Source organism: Cataglyphis hispanica, chromosome 18 (assembly GCF_021464435.1).
Source record: "Cataglyphis hispanica isolate Lineage 1 chromosome 18, ULB_Chis1_1.0, whole genome shotgun sequence".
Taxonomy (NCBI): Eukaryota; Metazoa; Arthropoda; class Insecta; order Hymenoptera; family Formicidae; genus Cataglyphis; species Cataglyphis hispanica.
The window spans coordinates 4,386,922-4,413,974 of record NC_065971.1 but is presented as its reverse complement, the minus strand read 5'-3'; the positions used below and the strand labels follow the sequence as shown (position 1 = coordinate 4,413,974).

The 27,053-nt window shown below is 35.5% G+C and overlaps 1 protein-coding gene across 1 annotated transcript; it reads left to right on the top strand.

Annotated features, from left to right (window-relative positions):
• Positions 1-5,504: 5,504 nt before the first annotated feature.
• LOC126856282 (muscle segmentation homeobox-like) lies at positions 5,505-12,676 on the top strand. The gene is made up of 3 exons (XM_050604682.1): positions 5,505-6,748; positions 10,241-10,422; positions 11,919-12,676. The coding sequence occupies exons 1-3, from the start codon at positions 5,890-5,892 to the stop codon at positions 12,135-12,137; spliced, it is 1,260 nt and encodes a 419-aa protein (XP_050460639.1). The 5' UTR covers positions 5,505-5,889; the 3' UTR covers positions 12,138-12,676.
• Positions 12,677-27,053: the final 14,377 nt, after the last annotated feature.

Genomic DNA, 27,053 nt, shown 5'->3' with positions numbered 1-27,053 from the left:
TCGGACATTACGCGCTACCCGCTCGACGCGCTTCGTTTACCGCCATTCATACTCGCACGTGATTGTATATATAAATCTATATATTATATATCGTAACAACAATTATTTTTATACATCGTCAAATCCGCAGTAGATTTGCAAAAAAAATTTGCATAGAGAAAGAAAATAGATTGACAAAATCTGTTGCGTCTAAGATAACAATTTATAATTTTTAAGTTTAATCTTTCATTGTTTATTAGTCAAATTTTTAAATACTAGACAATCCGAATATATATTATATCATTTTTAATATTACAATACTTGAATATTAAAATAATCTCTACAAGAGCGAAGAAATTTCTAATTGTTATCATTATTTGCAGTAAATTCTAATAAAGGTTCTTTCTTACAAATCGCATATACCGTCAATTGCGAATAATTTTAGTTAACGATCAGTCGTGAGTCTTAAATCCCTTATATTCCTTTCGTGACCATTAATGTAACGTACATCTTCTACACGATGCGCCGATAGCAGGGGTGAAAGGGCAGAGGAACGTGCGGGGTGCGTTAACGGGAGAGAGACTCGGTCGGTGAATACAAGAGGCGCTTCGTGGAGGGAAAGAGACGGGTCGGGAGGATCAGGGAAGGGAGGAGAGATCGGAGGGAGGATTGGATGGGACGTGCAGGTTCGCCAATATACAAAGGGGAGCTCGGAGATTACGATCTTTCATTCGTTCGCTCGTTCCAATTATTTTGTCCAATTAAAATATCGATTTTCTCCCCCATCGCCGCGACTCTCGCGAATTCGCAGTCTCCCTCTGCCTTCCCTCTCCCCTTTTTCACCCGCTCGCTCTTTCCTCCCGTGCCACCCTCCATACGGTAGCATCGACCGTGCCCAACTCTATGATTCTTCCTCTTCTCACCCTCATCCATCCTGTTACACAACCACCGTTTTCTCTCCATCGTTACTGTCCTCTCTATTTTTCCCTTTTCTCCGTTGCTTCCTCTCTTTCTTGTTCTTTGCTCCCTCCCTTCTTTCCATCTCTTTCTCATTCTCTCCACTTTCTCCACCTACGCCATTTCGACTCCAATATTCAATTATTGGCTACGTGAACGTTTGCGGATCGTTCGCAAAAAGCGGGAAACGAAGTCGCTTACGGTTTCTGCGTGCATACCAACGGGCGCGTGTTTCACTGCCCTTCTGCGGCTGCCGTCTGACTATGCAACCGAGAAAAGAGAAGCAGAAAAATAAAGAGAGAGCGAGAGAGAGAGAGAGAGAAAGGGTAGTGAGTTCGGGGTAGGAAAGTGAGACGGCGTGTTTCCTGGCAAAAATCTGAAACAAACGAGCAATGTTCCGTCCGTCGTGGCTTTTCGTGCAAATGCGATCGTTCGCAGAATGAGCACGGTATTCGCTGTGACACGCAATGCTTCAAAGAGCCCAATCGCGAGTCAGAGGTACTTAAATCGAAACGCGACAAGCGCGCCCGCGAACAGCGAAGTCGCGGGGATTACGAGAGAGATGCAATCTTCTCGCTCGATACTGAAATTTATGAAGAATGAAAATGGCTTGCGATACATTCGTCAAACAATTCTTTTTGTATCTCGGTTATTGCACGCAGTATTTTTGATAGAAATAAAATAACTATCTATTAATACGAGATAACGCGAAATATGCTCTCTTAAATAGAATTAATATATCATGATAAGCAATAATTTCAGTTATAAATATAACACTGAATCCTCACTGAAAAGAATCAATAGAGAAAGAATATCCTTAAAAAGAAATATTCATAAAAAATATTTTCTTAAATTTTCCTTGTACATAATATTAAAATGTTTCAAAAACATACTCGGATATCGATTAGCTCAAATTAGATTATTTAATAAAAATTTATTAAACATTTTTTTTATTGTAATAATCATACTATTAATCTTATAAATTGTCATTTCCAAAAATGAAATACCGTCTACATTTCCTAAAATTCACGTTACAGATTTTTTTCCAACCTGCTCGATATATATCATTGAAGTATAAGTGGCGCATCAGCGGCAAAAAGCGCAAGAGCGCGCTCCCATGACCAGATTCTTTTTTTTTCCCAAAGAGAAATTAACCCTCTAAACGGCTATTAGAGCCGAGCGGTGAGCGTTCTCTCTGAGAATAGACGATCTAATTCCGTGGACGGGAGGAAGCGAGGAACGAGCTGATGGAGCAAGGCGAAGCGAGGAAGACGGACCACCGTGATTGCAATTTTAACGCCAATTTGACTTGAATCTTTTCTGCCCGAAAGAAATACTGTTTTCATGCTCAATATAGCGGCTCGCTAATAATTAACGGCCAGCTCCTGGTATTTTACACGTATAGGGTGTCTCAATATCACAAAATCCGTGATGATTGAAAATTTCTTAGCTATTCATATTTATAGGAACATTATTACATCAATTCAAATTTTATAGCTTTATTTATAGATATTATTTATTTATAGATATTTATAGATATTATTACACACAGTATTATTATTTACATTAATTAAACTAAACTGAATTAAATTTAATCTTATATCATACATCTGCCAAAAGATTGTTTGCAATAATTATTGATAAATAATTACTGAAAGATATAAAAATATAAATAAAAGAAATTTTAATGTTCAAAATGCTTGAAAAAATAATGAATTGAATTATACTTACATATAAAACATTGTGAATAAACAAATCATTTGTTTCCTCTATAAATGTGAACGTAATGACTAACAGAAATTGCAATTTCCTACATTAACGCGTATAAAAAAAAAAAAAAATTAAAGAGAGATCAATTGCTTTCAATATTGCATCAAATTTTAATCAAGTGCTAAGCAGATTATCATATTTCTCCAAAAAGTATTGATCCGATATAGAAGTTTGTTTACAGAAAATGGCGAACGTCCAAGCAAAACCGCGATACACCGAGTACGTGTACGGAGTACATCTTGGTGCTAGCGGGTGGTCCTCATTATGTCGGGTTCCCCACTGCTTACCCGTCCTATCTATTTAACGTATCGTTTGCCTTGGTAACCATCCAAATTAGCTCATCCTTTTCTATCCCGCGACAACAGCATCTTTCCCGACCTCGCTCTTGTCTGCTTTAATTATTGGAAAGACGATGTTTAATAACGACGATGCGACCTTCACGGTGTGCTCTAATCTAAAACACTCGTTTCCTGTGAAAGATTACATCGTAATGGCGAGCCGCACGGTTGCAGCTGATTTATTTATGAGAATATTATCAGAAAGTCGTGCACATTTTTTTAACACTGTACGTTTGTTGAGCGAATAATATGAAAAAAGTTTGACAAAATTGATATAATTTACATAAATTCGATTCGAAAATTTTCTAGGACGATACACACAAAGGAAATTTAAATATCTTAATAGTACATTAAAAAGAAAGAAGGTCAATCAAGAAGGACGCAGTTATGACCTTTTCAATTGGATACACAAATTTATCTTGATAGCAAACGGAATGGATATGCTCACAAATCGAATTTAAAAATCAATGGCCTGCAAACATTAATGCCTCGAGTAAGGAAAGATAGCGAAATGCTATGTTACGGAGTTTATGAACCTCTTTATTGCCATCGTGATTTCTTCTCGATTGCCGAGTCTGCAGTTAGCATAATATCGCGCTGTTAAAAGTCTGACGATTTAGCTATGGAGAAAGTTAATTCGCGATGGCGAATCGTCTTCCGACTATCTATTCTTCGTTATGTATAAGATAAATCTGTGATAATATCGATCAAATCACATTTTTCACAAAGGCAGTTGGCGTGTAAAGACAACTCAGCAATGCGTATCTTTTATTTATTCTAGGTATTCGGCTTCATTAGACATCTTATACATACAGTAATTATAATTAATCGGAGTCTTCATCAAATGGACAAACAAACAAACAGACTCTTGTCAAACAGGGAGTTACAGATAATGTAACGATACGAACTTATCTCGCACTGGTAAGCGATATGTTTTTGAGGTTTGACATCGATTCTGTCCGATAAAGCGGTGAAAATAGACACCGTGCGGATTTCCGCACGATGAAATTTACGACTCCAACCAATTCCGCGAAAATGGAAGAACGTCCGCGAGGTTTTATTCGGCGGTGCAGTGTTATATCGGCATCCCTATCGGGACTCATTTGTTTTTGCTTATCGCGAAGTTACGTGACGGAGTCACCGTAAATATGACGGACGGGTATGCGACGATGGAATCTCCGTCAGAACAAACGAGCGCCACGGATGAACCCCGAAAATCTCCCGACACGCCGCGTCGCGACGGCTCGATTTAGGGGCTGTACGTCGAGAGGGAAGTCTCGAGACTGGTTAGAGGGGTTGACGTTCGACTGCGAATCGATATACCTACCTGTCTACCTGCATGCGCGAACAAACCATATCTCCCGAGCTGAAGGGAAGAGATAGCCGAAATTTCAGACTTTTCATATTTTCGCGTCTCGTATATGCGTTGCGATGATGATTTAATCTTTTCAACCGTTATATAGTATGTTGTGTATTTCTTAGACAAACGTGATTAATAATGATAATAATTATGAATTGAAATATTGTAATTACGCATTAATATTAATTGATTTATTAACGTGATGCATAATGAATTGCTTATTAAATTAAAAAGCAATATGACAGCTTTAATCTTTAATAAGATATTGCCGAATTTACTAATCATGAATTCAATTTTGATTCAAGTTAAAATTTATATAAATGAAATTAAATTGCGAAAAGGAGAAAGTGTTGTTATTTATTTCTCTTTATATAATTATAAATTCAACAAAATTTTTTTGTTACTAATGTTATCTTGCCAGCAGTATCTTCATAATTAAATTTCTCATCCTAAATTTTTATTAAGAAAGAAAACAACTTTGCAAGATATTTAACATTAAAAGATTAATAAACATATCGAAATATTTTTAAATGCTTCCGAATGTTTGCACATTGACGTTTCTCGTTGACTAATCCAAACATTATCTCTTTGCTTTATCATTTAATATGCGCAACGACAATTGAAAACTATCTCATCCGCACTCTTAATTTTTTTTTTTTTTTCAATCTTAATCACCCCGCCTAATTGCTCAATTGCACTCATTACCGTCTCCGACGTAGTAAAGCAAGTGGCGATTAAATCTCTCCTTCCTCGTCGCGTTTTCCCTCTCCCTCTCCCTCCCCCTCCCCTTTTCCGCATCTCCCCCCGCTCCGTGACGGCGCGTCGCATTTGCACGAGAGAAACTTATCCCTCTCGGCACAAAAATTGCTGTATAGATAATTCCGCTTGTTCCTGGGTCCCCCAGCTACGGGGCGGAGCATCGCAAGGAATGCCCCTGTTGCTAGTTTCCAGCCCCGTTGGTAGTTCCCAGCCCCGTTTTGAGCCTCTCCTTCTCGTTCTATCACCCGGATTTCCCACTCTCGTGAGATCTCTCTTGTTCCAACGTGCGTTCAGCCCCACCACAAATACCCGGCCGGAGGCAAAAGGAAAAATCAGGGCGGTGCTGGCAAAGCGGTCAGACTCAGTCGACACGGAGAGCTCGGCTTGGCTGGAAGCTACCAGAGCTAACGGTCAACGATCGATTGATCCATAAGAGCTGTCAAACGTCGAAACGACGTGCCCTTGGCGTGAATGTGTCTCGCGTGCGTCGTTTTCCAGAGCTGATCATTGGCGAACAGCATCGACTTCAAGCAATTTGCGAGTTCGTGAAAGATTATGCGCGAATCAGTGAAGAGTGCTTTGAAGAGCAGTGAAGCACGTCGAGCTTTTTAGTCTGTCGCGGAATGAGCGGATAAACTCTCGTTCAGACTCGAAATATCGGGGCATTGTTGTTGCGAATCCGAGCAGTGCTAATCGGCACAGAACGTGCCCGATCGACGTTCGAGAATGACAGTAATAAGGATGACCTCGCCGGTGACGCCTGGATCGACCAGTCCGGATTCGTCAAACGAGGCTCAGGCGCTGCAAGCAACTTCGAAACCGACTCATCGATTGAGTTTCTCCGTCGCGGCCCTGCTGGAAGATACCAGGAAGACTCCGGAATCCTCGGCAAAGCAGGATCCTCTCTTAATGTCATCGCCGGTCGTCTCGTATTTGCCGATTCGACAGGAACCTCGTATCACCACTATCAACACTATGGTGCCAAAGCATCTTTGCGACTTGAAAATATCAAGATATACTTCGTTGCCAAATCAAGAAACTAGATTGAGTCATTGCGTCTCTCCTCACAATGCTTCCGACTCGGGAACACCACCAAGATATCCCGAAGTAATCGATTTCGCTTGTAGTATCAAATCACCCAGCAGACGGTCAACCTCTGGTAGCGTAGATTATCGAATACATCCGTCTACCGACATCAGAACTACCCCAGAACCTATGGTAGGTTGTTCCTCGTCTCCGAAAATCATCGGCAATCATCAGGATGCTGGTTCGCAATCACCTACAAACAGTTCCCATGGTGAAATTCACTCGAGGTGTTCAGAGACGGATGACGTCGAGGAGGACGATGAGAGCAGACTAGTGGACGTCGAGGATCTTCAGCATCACCCATCCAGTCCAACTCCCGTTAGACCAACTCCAGCCTATCTTGGTGGTTTTTCCACTCTCGGTGGTATACCCGGAATTCCGCCTAATTTTCACTCTGCAGTCTGGGGCGGCGGACATCAGAATGCAGTCGCAGCCGCTGCGGCGGCCGCAGCAGCCACTTTCTTCCCTTCTCATTTTTCTCATCATGCTCCTCTAAACGGTAAGTGTCATACATACATACATAATCTTTATTTTAATATATTTTTCAAATGATATTCTTGTTTTAAATATTTAAACTTAATTAATCGGTTTTATTTTGGTATCATTTATGTTAATAAAATATGTATACTAAGGTGAGAAGATGACATTAAAGAGAGAATTCTCATTTGCTTTTATATTCTCACAATTATTATAATAGTTGCTCGAAGTAGCGTCATTAATTCTCGATCGTTTTAGTGTTAATTTTGCAAGGTGCGACGATAACTGTGTTTGGGATAGTCTTTAATCTTTGGCGGAGTGCCAATCTCCCTTGTATTTCTCGGTAGATTCTTTTCATGGTTCATTGCAGCTAACGCGATTACGTGGTTACAGGCGCGGTTTACGAACGATTTCTCGCTGCTATATAAAATCCAGACAACTTTACTCCTTATCGATATGTAATATGGAACGTGATGATATTCTAAAAACAAAAACTTAGCAAAAAAATATTTCGCGATAATAATTAAACAAATAAACTTTCTGTTTATTATTTTACGATTTCACTTTTAATATCTTAACAATTATCTATATATATTATCAGTTTTTAAATGCTAGAATCTCTAATTGTAATGTAATAAATAATTAATGCCAATCAATACTTATATATATTATATTTTTTAATTACTATTGTGAATAAACGATGTAACCTCCAGTGTTAATTAGTCAAGCAATTTACGAATTACAAAAAATGATCGTTGAAGAAGCAATTTGCATTATTTAATTTCATCAGAAAACCCACTAGAGACGCAGGAGTGAATTTAACTACGTTTTGTTCGTGGATTCTCCAACGAAACAATAGGTGATTAACACAAAAAAAATGTTCCGAAACAAATCGAGTAATCGACGAACGAAAATTGATTCTCTGATGGCCATTTCGGCCGCTATTAAACGTCTATATAGCCTACCGTCGCTCAACCGAATCGAACAATTCTCGTGTATCATCGCTTAATCAGTGATTATTGCGAAAAAGATTGTAATTAATGGATAAAATATTTATCTAATATTATTACATAATAAAACTTGCTTGACATTCTTTAAATATTTAATCATTTATATTGCTGAATTTTATTAATTAATTCGTATTCACATGTTTTATAAAATTTTTTTAAATGTTTCCTTTTAAAGTAAAACTTTTTTAAATTTATAAATAATTTTTGACAATTGCGTAAATTTATTCCGATAAAAACTTTTATAAATATTTGTAATTATATAGCATATTCTGTATTAATCCGTACATTATTACTGCATCTAAAAAATGGAAAAGAATTAAAAGAAATAAAATATACAATTATAAAATAATAATTTTAACAAATAATAACAATGGCTTTATTTATGATCTGTATTGTCGACGTGAAAATTTCTGGAAGAGATCCCGTGTAGAATATACGCGCCATACAGGCGAAATACCATAATTCTGAAATATGAACTCTCGTAGAGAGTACTTTCACAGATCGGCGCACCCCTTCAAAGTTTTATGCCACCGCTTCTTTTACCGTGATTATCCTAAATAAGTGATTCTGCCGTAAGAGAATTTACTGCTACAAGCAAAGTACAGGCAACTTTATATTTTTAAGTAAATGTTGTTGGGAAAGAAAAAATATATATAGTATCTGCTAATATATGTATATGTATGTATACATATGTGTATATTGCATTGAAAATTATATTAATATTGTAAAATAATGATAATAAATTAATGATTTTTGTCTATTTCATTTTTGCTCCATTCTTTTTAAATATCTAAAATTAAAATCGTTTTTTCTCGAGAAACGTGAAGCCACCGATATTCAAATCGCGGATACGATTTTATCGTATCGAGAATGTTTGCTCTTTCGATCGTTATGCAACGCAACAAAAGCTACCCAACCATTCGATTCGTCCTTTCCAGTTTGCACTCCGTCCGATGATCATTCGTGGAACACGATATCTCGGCAGAATCAGCTAATTATTTCGAATGCACATTCCCAATCGGTAGTCCCGGAATTGAAATCAGGCCCCCGCGTTTTTGGTGGCCCCTGCGACGCGGAGAGATCATCGGATGCCGAGACTAATTGGAACCCTTAGCGAGCGGTGAGGAACGTATACGAAGAACAATTCCCAAAGTAGAATCGAGCATAGCGCATACTATCGTGTTGTAAGTCCGAGTTGATGCGTAGAGAATCCTGGAACAGCGAAAGGGAGGTACGAGAAGAGATGAGTGAAGAGCGGTTCCGACGACGAATTTGAAATTCAGAAACGGCAACTGCCAAGACGACGTAGCCTTTTGTCTCGTCGGAATCTTGACTCGATGTTTCGTACAGAAGCTGTTCACCTCCGCTCTACAAATCTGTCAATTGTCTCGAGACAAATCTCGAGGAATATAACCGATATATTCCGATACCGGACCTCTCTGTATTCCTTCCTACCTTACGGTGACTCGACACGGTCCTCGATTATCCGAATGTAGCACAGAGACAAACGCTTAAAGATATTTTCTGTGTTTAAAACTTTCTAGATATTTAAATATATACAGAATGTATCTGAATGAGATATTTCCTCGTCTACTATATTTTATAAAATAAAAATTAACGATTGTTTCACTGGAAAGCAATTAAGTAGTATCATAAATCATTATGGAAGAACGCAATATTTTTATTTACATTTTTTATATTTCTTTTATACTTCTTCATGTATGCTACGTAGAATAAAATAAGAATTTTTTATCCGCGTTTTATATGCAAAGACCGCCGTTTTTGAATTTTTATGACTTAATGGAACTTAAGAATCTCACGAGGTTTCTTCTCACCTGGCTCATAATGTTAATGTTTAAAATTTGACAAATTAATACTAAGAAAATCCGAATCTGTAAAGGGATTAATATGCTAATGTTGAAGGCGAGATCCACGTGCGATAACCACGGCTAAGAAAATACCGCTACACTTACACCATCGACGAGAAGAGCGTATTGCCTAGCGCGCAATTAAGCGACGCGACGCGATGCTGCGGCACGTCTTTTTCTAAAGAAGAAAAGGAAGAATACCAAGAGCTCGCCAACGACGCTTTTCCTCGCGCGAAGCGAAGCACAGGCGTTACGATCGGCGCTCTTATGCGAGCGCGGTAGCCGGGCTGTGTAGTAGAAACAATTCGCGGCCGGAATTTTGCGGTCGGCCGGCAAAAAAGTAATGAGACCAGTTTGCGGCGCCGTTCCGACGGAAAAATTATGAATTGCATCCTAAAAAGATGCGTTTGCCCTCGCCGGGCTATTCGAGTCCGTTGGAGGCCGACAAAAACGGGACATTGCGGTCTCCCGGTCTGCCCTCTCCTCCGTTGGCCTACCTATCCAATGCGAAACACCTTCTCGCGGGAGGACTATCCGTGTCCGTCAGTTTGTTCATACGAGCATAATGCTCGTCGCTGTTCCCGTGCACGACATGCACTTCGACTGAAAGCGTGTTTCTTTTTTTTCCGCTTGCAGAGAACGGCGAGCCGGCTAAGATTAAGTGCAACCTGAGGAAGCACAAGCCTAACCGAAAGCCTAGAACGCCCTTCACGACACAGCAGTTATTGGCCCTCGAGAAGAAGTTCAGGGAGAGGCAGTACTTGAGTGTCGCTGAGAGGGCAGAGTTCTCGTCGTCGTTGCACCTCACGGAGACACAGGTAAAAATCAATTTCGTATTCAAGAATGTATTCAAAATGTGCGTTAAGTTGTGTAACAAAATTTAAATTTGGCACGCATCAAATTATCCTTAATTAACAATGACGTTTGCCGTGTGTATAACTTTTAAGTCTGCATATAAATATTCGCTAATAAAATACAAAGGGGAAAGAAAGATCGTTTGTTCATCGCACCAAAGATTACTTGCCAAGTGATTTTTCTAATCATTCCTGCGAGGTATACGATTACACAACTTTACGCAGATGTCTCTTAGAGCTAATTAGCGAGTAGGCTATTAACTCGTTCAACTCGTCGATGTTTATTCTACAACCATTTTAAATGTTAAGTTGGTTTATTGAACCGTAGTCGGGGAAATATTTATTAAAGGATTGTAAATTCCTCACTTGTTACGCAATCAAATTAGTACATTTAGTATCTGGTCCGCGCCGCGGGGATCAGAATTTCTTCGATGCGGCCGATCTCGTGAAGCGTCCGTTAGGACCTCCAACTGACATCGGCGCTCTCCGTATCTTTCGCCACTTTTATTTTCTCGGGGCCGGGTGGCATTCACGAGTCAAAACAATTCCTGCGTGTCTTTCAAGGCTTACTTATGGCTGCGCGACGCGGCGCGGCGGCGTTCTGCCAGATGCGCGGTAATTAGCGCGCGTAAATGCGCGCTATCCGAGCTGTCTCGGGCGCAAAGAGAGGATGGTAATTTTATTAATAGACTACAAATTGCCTGAAACACGCGCGTTCCGCGATAGCACGCGATGACCGACCAATTATCTCCGGCTGAGATCCCGATTCTCTGGCAGCGATTTCCGAAACACATTTCGCGTGCCTTAGCGCGTGCGTACGAATCAGCCCCGCTTCGTAACGATCCGACAACGGCATCGATTATTCGATTAAGATAGATGGCGATAATATTACGGCAAGGGATAACGGTTTGATTATAGTCGCAGATGTAAACGCGTCCTCACGATATTATCGCGGAGTATTTTTGTCAGTTCTTCTTTTCCATTTTATTACGACATCATCGAGATATTTGCCAAAATTATATCCCGAAAGTGACGTTTAGATGAAATTTAATGCGTTCTCTTCCAATTTATTTTAAAGACTTCGGTGCCGCGTCTGACCACAGATTCCAATGGGATAAACAAAGTTATGCAAAATGATGCCATTATATGATGCCATAAAAACTGACATAATTTATTTTCATTTCAAATTAATGGAAATCCTGTGTCAATATATTTAGTCGAAATTAACATGTAATTAATAAAGACTATGAATAGTCTGCGATAAACCAACTAATTTTAGCTTATAAACTTAACTGCTTGGAAGCCGCGATTCGATATAAATCATTATATATCCCAAACGATTACTAAATCTTGTCAGAAGATTCGCGAACACAAATAACCATATCTCGCATTAGTCATCGTGTCGAAACTCATCCCAAATACGCCGCTATAAATCGCTTTGAATTGATTTATTGTTGCAGGTGAAGATCTGGTTTCAGAATCGACGTGCCAAGGCGAAACGTTTGCAAGAAGCGGAAATCGAGAAATTAAGGATGTCGGCCGTGAGGCAGCACCATACGGCGCTCTACGGTTCACATCCGGGACTCTTAACTTCCGCGGGACTTTATCCCGTAGGAATGCTGTCTCATCCTGGCTTAACACCTCACCACGCCATCACCCAGCATCCCGCAAGGGAATGAGAGTTGGAAGTTTGAACAATACCGGACAGAAAGACAGGTGGATTAACTGTCATCGCATTATGAAATGATTTCGGATTATGCAAAAAAAAGCAGATTTGAAAAATCACATGATTGTAGAACGTTGCAGCATTACAATAGAAAATAATTTTTTTCATACTGATAATCGTCTTAAAACGATTTCGACGAGAAACTCTCGCATAATCGGCTTCACATTTTCCAGTATTAGTTTAAAGAAGAAAATGAAACGTTTGGTAAAAAAAAATTCTGCTTAAGCTCTGTGCCAACATCGATTATCTTGAAAAGATTCGAGAAACTATTGTAAATAGAATTGTAAATATTACTGACAGCGTTAATCGCTTTGTATATAAACATCCAGTGGACTATTTGAGAAATGGGGTTACGTTTATATCGTACAGAGTGCAGATATTGAAACGAATGAATCTCGATACTTCGGAAGAAGATTCTTTTTCCAATTTTGTATAAATGTAAAACAAATACGATGAATAGAAGAGTTTATTTAATAAATTGTATTATATATCATATAACCCGCAGAGTTTATTTCCCCCTAAGATTCCTTGTTTTAGAAACATACATAAATTTAATTATGTATTAATATATTAATTAATATATATATATGCAATATATATACTATTTCTCATAGAAATCAAAAATTAAATTTCTGTATTATATAATATATCATACTATAAAGTATTAGAATATTTTAATAATAAATTTGTTTAATAATAAATTTAATTTAAATTTGTTTAATAATTTTAAAATGTATATTTTGTAAATAGATATATGTTATGTATGTATCTTTTTATATTATTCGTGCGAAAACTGAAATTTAAAAATAAAAATTCCATAGATTTCAATTTTCAACAATTTTAATTTTTGATATTAAATATTCCATTAATATAATCTTTTATAAATAATTTCATAATTATCTTTTATTTTCATTAATTTTTTATCAAGGTATCATCAGGAGGGAAATTGATAGTGAAAGATCGTGCGTATAATTGTGCGACAGAACCTATCTATCTCGCGTTCAGCTGCAGACAATAATTCACCACGCTACAATACTGAAACCAGCTGAGAGAGTACGCGTCCTCGTCTAAGTTTGAGCACCTAACGTGAGGTCGTCCGCATAGATGCTCCCGGCGTAGAACGGCGATTACGCGTACGCGATTACGCAGTATCCGAGAATGGCGTCTCTGTGCATATATGTCGTTGGGATAAATTAGCCGTGGCAATTAGTTTCGGAATCAACTTCGCCGGGTGGTTGGCGCCACCATCTTGATTGCGCTCGAGGAAGAACCTTTAAAGACAGTAGCCAGCACTGTTTGCCGAAAGGTCCCCGCGTCGTTCGCGCGGGCTAATTAGCGATGCCCACCGAGATATCGCCGACATACGCTAATAATACCGAACATAAATATTCCAAATTTTTTCGTCTGCTGGCCCGTCTGCGCCCTCTCCTCTCTTCTCCTTGTAACCGCTTTTCATTCGCCCGAACAGTCGCCCGCGATATATCATTTTTGCATTAGTTAATTATACCTTTGTTCCTTGGCAACTCTTGGACTATTCGCGGATAAAAGGATTTGCAACATCAGGCATCTATAAGACTTGTATAAGGTTAAATAAACATTTTAAAAAGTAAATTTATAAATCTACAAAAAAGTTGCACAGTACAGCGAATGCAATGGGATCTAGCATAAATATAGACGGAGAAAGAAATAAACTGTAAAATAAAATATAGTACTCAAGTAATATAAAGTATTATTGCTTTGAACAACAAATTAATATGGAAAATGTTAGCAAAGAAATTTGTAAAAAAATTCTGGAATATCTATATCATTATAATCACATGAAAAAAAATTATAGATAATTGCTACACATTATTTATAAAAATTTGAAACTGCACTGCGATTGTCAACAACTCATTTATTCAACATTTTATCTTTCTTAAAATTTATAAATGTGTTTATATAAATATACATGTAGATTTATAAATTTATAATTAATTTTATCTTATCTTTGCCTGCGTGATGCAACGAAAATTAAACATAAGAATGTATTATCTGCCATTTATAACACAAGATTAGACTGGCATTCACCAATTAATTTTCATAACTGAATTAAAATTAGCATACGATACATGATAATAAAATCTTTCTAAAAGTAAAAATAAACTTTATTGATGGAACTGTTTTCTCATAAAACTACGAGATAGACTTAATGGTCTTTTTAATTAAAATTGCTCTATCTAACAAGTTGTCACACAAGTTACGACTCTTGGAATATTTTTCAAAAGTAGATGATACATGCCTGAATTTTAATCCCGTAATTAGTCGCCAATCATTACTACCTGTTTCGGCTACTGAACTTTTAGAAAAGTTAGATAATATTAGATACAAGCTACCGTATTACTAGATAGACGTTACAACGAACTTCAGACGCACATCATTTACATATTTAGCTAATCCTATTTCTTACGTCAGAAAAAAAAAACAATAAAACTAATCTTATATTTAAAACTACGTCTTCTTATATGATAATTATTGCACTTTTAATTAAAAATTATATTTGTTATTTTTTATAGTATATTTTTAAGTATATAGAATATTTTCTATATATGTTAATATATATATATATATATATATATATATATATATATATATATTAAGTATATAAAATGAAGTAAAAACATTGTGTATTGCAAATTCTTATCAGACTCATTAAAATAGTAACTCTTATGACCTACGTTCTTTGTATCGACTGTTGATCTTTAAATTGCTATATTACATAAAAAATATATCTCATGGATTAACTACATATTACATGACAAATTTCAAGTCAGTATTTTGCTGCAATAACTAGATAGAAAATTATCGGAAAATTGTCACAATTTTGTTTAATATGTCATGTTATTATAGATATCTGGCAATTTTCAGTTTTTTAAATTAAATTCCATTTATAATAATAGAAATTGCATGAGATATTTAACGTATTTGATATAAATGCAATCTTACATTTGCTATTATACAATTGAAATTGCAATTAAAAGTACAGTTTGATTATATTTATAAGGAATTCACAAAGAGTATTAGAATATGTTCTGTTATATTTCTCACGAAATCGATTAATATGACGAATATTTTGCAGTCTTCTTACATTTTTCATGCACATCTCATTTCCATGACAAGTATTTACGATTTCAATAGAGTCTAAGTTCAATCGAGTATCGGGTCAAGATCTTTGCGTGATTGACTTTAAAATGAAGATCAATCCACACTTTAAATATCTTGCATATGATTTGGATTTCATGAGTCGTTAGTTTCTATCATACATTCCCCGCGAGTCTTTTTTAGTATGAACAACTGCTTTTCGATGACATTTAATAACTATATTACTTTGATAAGTGTTTCTAATTAAACTCTTTTCAAATCAATAAATCTCATATTATAAAAGAAATTTATTGTGAGACCATATATGGCAATATAAGTCATAGATGTATGATAAATATAATGATCAAAGCGTATATGTGTCACCATTCTTTGAAAATTTACAACCTATAATTAACAATCGCTCTTATGACTAAAGCTTCAATCTTGGGATCTATGTATTATATAAGTAATTTTCTCTCTATAGATATTGCATCATATATTTCGTAATAAATTAACGTTCATGTGGCACAAATTATTCTCCGTAATTGATAATAGCATACGCACAGTAAAGTGACTGCAATAACATTATACGTAAACTGTTTAATCAAGTATAAGATTTGCGATATCTCAGTTATTGAGATGCCAACTATTAGCAGTTAATCATATCGAAAGTATCATCTACTGCGCGCTTTAAAACATTTTCACTCGGCAATATCTAATAATTGCGTATTACACATGCGTGGAGTAATAATAATATATACGTTATCAATCCAATATAGAAACTTGACGATCCAAGGGACTCAATGATTAAAGAAACAAAATTCTAAATTTTGCATGTTTATTCAATCACAGATTATTTGACAAATCTCCAATTGATTTTTTTAGCTCAATTTTTATCAAAAATTATCGTTTATAACTTTGACATTATAGCATTTATCAAAATTCTAAAAATACTTATTACTTATTACTTATTATTGAGAAATTAAATGATTTGAATGAATATCTTTACAGCTAAAACAAAAAAACTTTAGAGAAAAAGAGAGAGAGAGAGAGAGAAAGATAGTTCTAGTTTTATTATTTATAAAATTTACAGCAAACATCTCCAATTTTCAATATTGTATGTCTATTTAATGTCTAGTTAATTAATCTTTCGATTAAATTTAAATAAGAATAAAACAATTATATAATTGATTACAGTGTAAAGAATCTTTCATTGGAAAAAAAACGCAACAGTTTTGAGATATTTTCTTGGTATTCGTATCGCTCTATACAAAAAATAGCACTCTCATCTCTCTTTTGTCATTAAATAATAAACGTTGATTGCCAAGAATATGCGATCGCGATCTATCAATATGCCCGCACTATGACGCTGCTTTTATCGCACAAAACTTATTTAAATGCCGAGCTCACCTATGAAAAAATACAAAATGAATCGTCATCGCTGTCAATCGTTAATTATGATGATTTAATTAGCATATCTTTCCACGAAAAGCCAATTCACCGATCGTGTATATTACTGTGAGTCTGTTCATGTTTTTCGATTCAATTTTCGGCATTAACGATCGGCGCGATCAAAATTATCTGTTGTCGAATTAATGCGCGCTTCCCGCTTTACGGAGAAGGCAACGCGACGGGGGCGGAGTGAGTTTTAATGAGCGATTAACCCGGCGTTACGCAACGAAATTAATTATCTACCGATAAATGCCTTCTACAGGAGGGTGTATTAATGATCGCGATAAACCCGCGTGGCAGAAAACACGCGACGGTACAGATTGCAGATTATTTCAGGCCGCTAAACAAACAGGCCCGCGAATATTAGATTGATGCATCATCGCTTCATAATGCCCAATAGACTTAAAATGCCGAAATAGATAAGCGAAACATTTTCTTCAAAAAAATCGATAAATGTGGATTAAAGATATATTGCAGTATTGTTAACATAATTTATATTTTTTCTTATCTCTTATAATAGAATTTTTCGGATTCATTGCATAAATGTGACAAGTTTCTTTCTAAAAAAAAAAAAAAAAATCATCTTAAATTGACATTTTCTTAACAATTCAAAAGAGCGTAAATACAGATACGTATATACATAATTATGCGTTTATTAATATAGATTATCGAAGTAGAAATTTTTCTTGGAAGCAAAATTATGTTTTGTGTAAATATGTTATGTAATAATGCTGTCAGCTGTTATGAAGATGCGATAATCCCGCGTCACAAACACCGTGATAATTATACAAACGTGATCACAATATGGAATCAACAAATCGCGTAATTAGCTTTTCAGTTGCGGAACAAATCATATAATACAGTAAACGCGAATATAAACGTAACTTAACATTAAATAAAAAGATGAAGAATCGATGATTTGTTTTAAAAATAATTTTTGCTTGTTAGGAGAATTATACATGAGATTGATCAAAAATCGCTAACATAAAATGCAAATTTGTTTATGATAACGCGCGCTCGTTAATCTTTTTAATTTTAATTACATCTCATTCAAGATTAACGAGTAAAAAATCTTGTTTGCCAACTGCGTTATCAATGTGGCCATTTCATGGTTATTGAAATGCAGCAAGCATTTTATTCATACTATTTCATACATTCGTTTATATGAATACCTGATCTAGATATATTCCATTTTTTTTTAATTTATAAATTGTATTTAAGTAAATAATGGGCACATTTATCTCATTAATTTCTGATTGTTCTTTATTCATAAGATGCAATTGCGTAAAAATGTCTTTTAATAAATCAAGTATTATGAATTTGAATTATTGTAATTCCAATCTAACCTTATTGAATATACGTACATGAATACAATGAGAATGCATATGTACAATGTCTTATGCAATGTAAGTAATTATACTCTAAAGAATCAATATTATTTGTCTTCTGTTTCATCATTAACGGTAATAACGCGCTAATTAAAAACATTCCTATAAACTAACTATAAAAGTAAAGATTTATTATTGTTTTATACAAAATGTAAAATTAAAGCTTTTTATTATTAACTGAAAATATTGAAATTATTTATTCTACATAAATTATGTAGTTTTAATTTTATCACATCTTCGCCAAAGTATATTTCATTTAAAAATTCATAACAAATGTAGTTAATATTTTTTCATTTTCTTTCTTTTCCTCTTATATAATCTCCTTGTAAATATAATGATTACATGTATTATGAGATATTTAAATATGATATTGCTAATAAAATGACGTAAGCAATTATAATTTAAGAAAATTTAATATTTAAATGCACTTTCTTAAAGAAACTTACTGTCTTACAAAATAAATATATTTAATGTTATCTTCAGCGTCTCGATAATCATTGAATTTAATTATAAGATAATGTAAATAACCGATCTCTACTCTATAATTTTAATCGTTAATGTCGACATTGTGTGGGACAAGGAATACAATTTATTATAATTATCTTAATTTTGTGAGGACATTACTTTCGATAATGCGAATAAAATACATTTTATAGAATAATGCTTTGCGTTAGATAATAGAGTGTGTAATAAACATATGCATCACGCAATACAATGTAGAGTTAACGTCCGCGCAATTAAGCTTGACGGAATATTGTGAGCGCAATGAATCATTAGTGACATTATGTAGAATATATACGCGCGTGCTCATCGCCAGTCGAAAAATCACGACGATAAAGAAAAGCAAAATCATAATGCTAGATTCATCTAACGTCAATATTAGACGCTGCGGATAATGGCGGATTCATTTATCAGCTGCCGACAGTTTAATCGACGAGGCTGAATTAACGTTAACTTCAACATATTATCGAATCGATCTTAACGTTAATTAATATCTCCATGACAGTGAAAGAAAGAGATAGAAAGGAGCATCATCGGGATCGAGCTGGTGAAACCTGGCGGCAGCGCGATCCGGTGTTAGTTAATCCTAAACCGGTTACAAATGCGTTGGTCATCGCGGTATCTTTGGCTTACTAATTGGATGGATAAGAGACAAATATATCTCGTTGAGAGAATGCGGTGGGCGTCTGTGTAGACTAATTTATGAAAGATCGAAGAATATGAAAATTATTTATATCTCATTTTTTTTTCTTTGAAATTATTATTAGTTAGAAAAATTATTAAAATTTTATTATACAAAATTATATTTTAAAATGTCCAAAAAAAAAAAAATAAATCTCCAGCGAAGCTACAATTAAATTGTTTTCACATTGCTTGTGAGAACAAATTAATTTGTTATTTATGCATCCAGAAAAAAGTAATAAATTGATTATATTTTTTCATCAAAAATAAATCTCAAAGACATATTTATAAACAAATTTGATGCTAAATAACATATACTTGTTTAGAGATAAGAAAGTTATTATAAGTATAAAGAGATTTATTGAATCACAAGTGCGTGCTTTACACTATATAACTGTTTCAACATCCCGAAATGCAATCTCGAGTTAGACCTCGGTATTATCATGAACTTTTACGCGCTTCGATTATCCCGCCCATCATTAACCCAAAAATGAGCCACTCCAGGAAGTCGTTGCGTCCACCGCGAACGCTCTCGATTCTCTCTCTCTCTCTCTCTCTCTCATCCTATCTTTCTTTCTCTCTATCATTTATGTGACATAATGTCACACCGTAATTTCCCGTAATTTATTTGACGACAAAGACATTTGCTAAATTGTCGTTCGCGTCGCCACTTAAGTGAGCGCAAAGTGGTAGCCTGTGTAGCTGACCGTAGGTGGCCGTAACATAATACGAAAACACGGCTGTGTCGTAAACTTTCTATTATTATTGTTTCCCGTAAAGCTCCCTTATCGTTTCTGCAAAATGCTCCACTTGATTGCCGCATCGAATATTTCTGCCTCTCCCTCCGTCCCTCGTTTAGATAATACTTGCTCGTTAGCGCGGCGTTATCGGATTATATCGGAAATTATGTTGCTCCGATAAAACGACGCAAAGTTTTCATTTTTATTTATTGAGCAAACTGAATTCATCATCATATTCTGACTTTGCATATTGTAAGAACCGGTTAAAACTTCGATCGCCAATTATTTTAAATTATTATGTAAACATCGCTTATATAAGCAGAATCCATATCAACAATTCGTGACATATTCCTATTTATTAAGGCAATTTTACGTTAAATGTGCTTCGTTTGATATGGAACATTAATGGTCAACAAATATGATAATCATACGACAGCTATATTTAGAAATGCGCAGTGAGGATGAGAGAATCTTCCTCGTGTTTCTGCGTCACTGCACTTTCACGCTTAACACTACCATAGTCATTTTGTGATTTTCAAAAAAGGCAGAAAACGGGGAGCCACTTCATCGAGATTGAATGGTCGACTGTAATAAAACGTCTTCGCTTGAAAAGAGATCGCGACTTTATCCAGCATTGTAAGGACGGAGCTTCTTTCGAAAAACATCCTACACTTGACGGTGATTTCTCTCGTACACCGAAAATAGAATGATCGTACACTATGAAGATATTAACACCGCACTTCTCAATGATATTGTTAGAGACGAAGAAAGAGATGCGCGCGGGAAAAAGTCTGCTATAGTAGAGCAGTCGACCGAAATGACTTTATATCTCCATGACATATCTCCAAGTTAATCTCGAGGGAAAAGACTGCGTATCCCTTCAAAAATATACTTTAGTATTTTGATATATCTTGTACGTTATATGGTTATTAAAAATTCTTTCTGTATTATTATTATTTTTTTTAATATAAATAAAAATGAAAATTTATCTATTGCTTGTATGTATTTTATTATATATAATGTGAAAACAGACAGACAAATTTTCATCAAAAATTATTTTAGAATAATAGAAAAATTTTTCATCACACACATGTTTAATAATAAGAGCTTAATCAGAGATATCTGTAAAAATGTGTGAACGACTATTGTCTAGCATTGCTAGTAATTACGCGGAAAAAATGCTGGAGAGATGGTGAGTTTTGTGATTTCGCGGGGTACACGCATCACCGAACAAAAGGACGATGAAATTAAAAGTTTTTTTTAAAGAAAAATTTGTAATTACCCAGGCCGCTGGCCTCGCGCTAGGTTTACTCGTTTCCTCGTTTTTCGCAGATAATGTCGACCCGGCCACCGCCGAGCCATTTTCCCTGCGCGCTTTGCCAACCCTTACCGGAGATGGTTGAAGGCGGTCGCTCGTGCAGGACGCTTATATCTGATTGTCCCGCAGGGCTGCTGTAATTAAACTCAAACCAAAATTGCCGGACCGACCCAGCAAAAGTTCTGTCCACTAGCTCTCTCCGGACGCAACTCGGTCTAATGACTACACGTAACGGTTGTATATACTTTTGCGTAACGCAATCGGAGAGACAACAAAACCGCCATTCTTATTAATTTTATTTTATTCTCAAATTATTTAATTATTTAATTTTATTTTCTAAATCAACATTAATCGGAATTACATTCAATGTTAAGAAATCTAATTGTAATAATAGCTTGAGTGAATTTATTTTATTCTTGAAATTATTAATTATTGAAATTATATTCTTTTAAGCTAAAAATGACTTGAAATTAATTATAATTCTCTTGTCAAAATTCTTTAATGATGGATATTTAAAAGGAAATCAATTTTGAACTCGTTAGAAGATTTATGATTAAAAAATATAATTCAAGATTGAATTACATAAATAAAATGGAAAAAAATATTCTTGTTTTCATTTGTTTAAACACATGTATTACTTGTGATGATACTCCAATAGCCGAAAGTAAAAAAAGCAGAATAAACTTTGCACAAGTGCAAGCGCGTGTCTACTCTTAAGAAAAACTTCATCAAAACTTGGCGCGCCATTTCTGCCGTTTAAGTGCCTTTTGTTCTCGCCATGATGCGGGAAAAGTTATAAAGAGGGAAAGCGAGGATAACGTTGGGGTGAATCCAGCATGGCCATCGTAGGGCGAAAGCGGACAAAACTATTCCCGCGCGTCGTTCTACAATAATTAACGCCATTATAGCATTTAATTGCCGCAAGTGCCAAGACCACCCTTCGCTCCTACCGCCATCTTGTTTTTCATTTTCCCTGCTTTTCCACCCCCGTTTCACATCCCATGCGGCTCGATGCGCAAAATGGTGGTTAATCCCGTCGTGGGCGTGCGCTTAAATTCTATTTAAGTCCGATTCTATTTCGTCGTAGCCAAACTTGACTTGTTCGAGAAAGTAGAAATATCTCAACCCATAAAAATATATGGTAAATTATTATTTTTACATATAAATATTACACGCGAGAAAAAACTAATTAACACGTCTGTGATTTATTTTCAACTATTGAGAGTTAAATCAGAGAAATTAAAAATCGGTATATCATAAATTTAAATTTTATAAAAGAGATAAGAAAAAGAGAGAGAAAAAGATAAATATGTCAAGTTTATTAATATTTACACATATCACATGCTTGTATATTTTAATATCTATTAGGCAAAATATGGATTTAGTTTATCTTCCAATTGTTTTTTTTATTTTCACAAAACTTTTATTTTTTTATTTAATTTTATGCTCTAAAAAAAGACAGGTAACTTCTCTATTATAATCAAAGATCACGTGGACGTTATAATTCAAATAGATAACGCAGAATAAGTCAGCTTCGGAAGCACATCATTAGTGCCATAATGGTGCAGTAAAGATAAGATCCACAATTCTCGGAATACTTTCGTATCATTCATATTATATTATCACTCGATTATTTTGTCGCATCAAAATATTTTATTAATAAACTGAAATTTTTTTTTCACACAATGTCTCTTTTTTACACGTGTCTTATTTTTAAAAAAAGTTTTTCTCTTACAATTTGTTTATATTAAAAATATAATAAAATGTGTTTGCTAAATAACAAATTTTTGCACATAACTATTCATATCCATGTTTTAAGTTTAACATTAAATATTGATATAAATTGATTATTTGTAATAATGTTAAAATTTGTAATAATGTAATATTTATATTACTCTGTCCAGCGATTCATGCAACTCGAGTATAAACACGAATGAAATTTTCTTTGTCGTGATCTTCTTCTTGCAGCGCACTTATGCAGCGAGAGACAATGCAGCACATAAATATTTCACTGCTTCTCATATATTAAGCAGTATCATGCAAGAGAGCATACGCATAAAGCAAAGTTAATGATATCGAAGAAGCACAGAGCTGAACGGAAATGAATATTGTTTTATTCTACAGACAAAGTTTAATTTGTGTGAAAACTTCACGATTTCATTAAATTTGCATATTTAAATCCGTATGTATTTTTACATTTGTATATGAAAATTTTAATTACACAGCAATTTTTTAAATTAAAAATAAAAAATTTTAGAAGAACTATAAATTGTTTATCAATCTTGCGAATTACATATGTATTACATTTCTCTCTTTCTCTGTTTCCTCCCTCCCTCCCCCCCTCTCTCTCTCTCTCTCTCGTCATCAAGAACTTTAGGGCGCAAAAGATTTTACTTTCTGCAAGCATAATCTCATATCGACTTCTTCTGGATCAATGACATTTCCCGCCATGGAATCGAATCTGTTAGTCTGGAAGAGACCGATCGTTCCTCGCATCATTTGTCATCGTATCCCGTCGTAGCCTCCATCGATGAGCAGGGGAGGAAAGAGAAGAGAATCGCGGGTACGAGGAGGAGAGGGAGGGGGCAGAGAGGGATACGAGATACGACCCGGGGCACGTGCTCGACGGCGTTAAAACGATGTATCGGTGGGTGATCTAAAATCATTGGACAATAACGAGCTAACTGGATAACTAGCGGGGCTCTCTTATCTGCGCGCGCGATAAGCGCCTCGCGCGGGAGTCTCTCCCCGACCTTCGTCATATTACATTAGCGCCCATAGAATAATATATCCCGGGGGCCGTACCCTCGTAAACGGGCTCGCTTACCCCTCGAGCTATACGACTATATTCACATGGTAATGCGAGACCCAGGCGCGATATCTCGCGCAACGAGGGTGAAGTGTTATTAACAATTTGGGGTATCGAGAATCGCCCGACGCGGCGGAGCGGAGCGTCGGCCCGACGTAGGTGAGACGCTGATTTTGACCGGGAAAACGACCGCTTCCACCCTTGGTAAACGACTGTCGAGATCTGGACGAACGATACGGCCCGATTTCTTTGGTGCGAGAGTTCTGTATACGTAACAACGCGAGAAATTATGCGCGAAGTGTTTATTGCAAGGCGAATAATCGTTGTAGACGTGATTTTATAAATATTGCTGCTATTTTCCACACAATCTACACGAATAATATCAAGATATTTTCACAAGTATCACATCCAAAAGTTGTCAAATAGATTATTAAACTGTTTACAATATTAAGAATTTATCGAAATAAACACATGTTACAATTTTTATTTTCAATTATTATAGTATATGGGGAAAAAAAGAGATATATATTACAATTATAAATAGAATTGCAATAAAAATATTGACGAAAAATAATCGAAATAAATAAAAAAATAGTTTCAAAGTGGCCCAATATAGCTCCATCCCATTGGGTCGTAAGGCCGGTGGGAGACATCGAGTTAAGGAGCGTATAAACCGACCATTAGTATGGCTCGGCCACTGTCCATTGTTTCGTTGTTTGCTGAAACAATTGGCAGGCACCAGCCGGTGTTCAGTCGCCTCGTTAGCGCTGCGCTTCCAAGGAGTACAGAGGACAGCATTGTCCATCGCTCTCCACTCGCCAGGATGGTTAACATCCGCGGAAAAATTCTAACGAGCTCTCCCGCGCTCTCTCTCTCTCTTTCCTCTTTCATCTTTTCTCTATCATATGTTCACCAAATTTTTTTTCCCTCTATTTTCTCGATATCTTTGAACCGCGTATTTAACATCTCGCATTATTTCGCGATTAATTTTTTTTTTTTTCAATTTGCGTATTCAATCACGCAATTATAGAATTTCAGCGCGATTAATTCATTTCTTAAACTTTAACACACCGCCAGTTTACATGCAATAGAATATGCACCTACAATCATATTCTCATATTACTATTGTTTTGATTTCGACTCAAAGTTCAACTTTTGATTGCAAATTCCATTAAGTATCTATACGATTGGAATGGAATTTGCAATCAAAAGTTGAACTTTGAGTCGAAATCAAAACAATAGTAATATATTTACAATAGTATTTACAATAAATATTAACATACATAATACAATAAATATTAAATATTGTAAAATATTACAATAGTATTTACAATAGTAATATATATTTAAAAATTGAATGTCAATACATTTATTGACATTCAATTTTTAAATTAGTTTATATTGATTTAGTACTGTTTACATATACATATATTAAAAATAATTTTAATTTTACATGCAATAATTTTTTCAACAATGACACGTGCATCATGACATTTTTTTGCATACTATTTGCGCTTCATGCAACGCGTTTTTGTCATCTTACTAATAGCACCCGCACGTTTAACACCTTCGCGATGAAAATCTCGTGAGGACGTAACGTAGCCGCAGCGGCAATTACATCGGTTCTCGAGTTTCGTCTTTTGAAAAGCCGCGCCGCCTTTGGTGGCCGTTGCTGACTCCGGTTAACGGAAGGTGAGAATTAACGACGACCGCTAAAGGCGATACCGTTTCCGTCGCGCCTCGCTGCGGAGGAACAGCGAGCACGATTCATCGACCGCCGAGAGTTTTGTGAGAACCAACGAAACATTTGCCGGATTCTTGGGAGTCAAACCGAGCAAAGTTCTGCTTAAGAATGACCGCGTCAATGATAATATAAATCTATTTATGTAAATATCAAATTTTAGAGATTCTATCTATTTATTCGTCCGTTCTTATCTATATATTCGTCCGTTAAAGCATCGAGCGAAAAAAACTACCATCTCTCCTTTTTATATCAAATATTTATTATTCAATTTATAATTTAATATAGAATTTAAAATATAATTAAAAACATTTTTATAACTAGAGTTAAATAAAAAATTTATGTTTATATAGGCAAGAAAATTCTACTAAATGAATTTATTTTCATTCATATGTCACAGTATGAATAAATTGCATCCCCACTCTTCTTTCCTTTTCTCACTAAATCACAAGCCGCTATAAATACTCGATTAATATTCCGCATCGTCGATCTCGTTATATTCCTCTCAATACTGACAATCACACATTTAGTGTTCCATTCGATTATTTCGCCATTACGACTTCAATTATTGAAGAAAATTACGATATAATCTATTCATTCGCTACTCATTTTAAACAAATTTTACTCAAGATTATTAGGAAAAATTAACAGAAAATACTAGCTTCTCAAAGATTAAAATTAAAGATTATGATTCTTTCAACACATTAATTTAATAATCAATTTTGTAATAAAAATGTAATTATATATATTATATTTTATTTAATATAATATATTATATATCATATCTCCTTTATTATATTCTAATATTTGATATGACTACTCTGCCTTTATCGTCGCTTCCTTCCTATTTTCTATTCCAAATTGGCCTTTACCGCTAAACATTCCCCAAGCAAGTATCGAAAAACGTCGCTGTTAACCAATGGCCGAAGAGGGAAGGAGAGGGCAACGGGAACGCAAACGAAGCACACACAGGGGGTTGGCGAGGGATCGAAAAGCAGAGAAAGGGCGAGGTTAGAAATAGGAGCTAACCGAGCGTGAGAGATTAACCCCTCTAACAGCGGCCGCCCAGTATATCAAGGTCCCGTGATAAAACGCCGCCGGCCTCTGGCTGCGTGTTGCCAC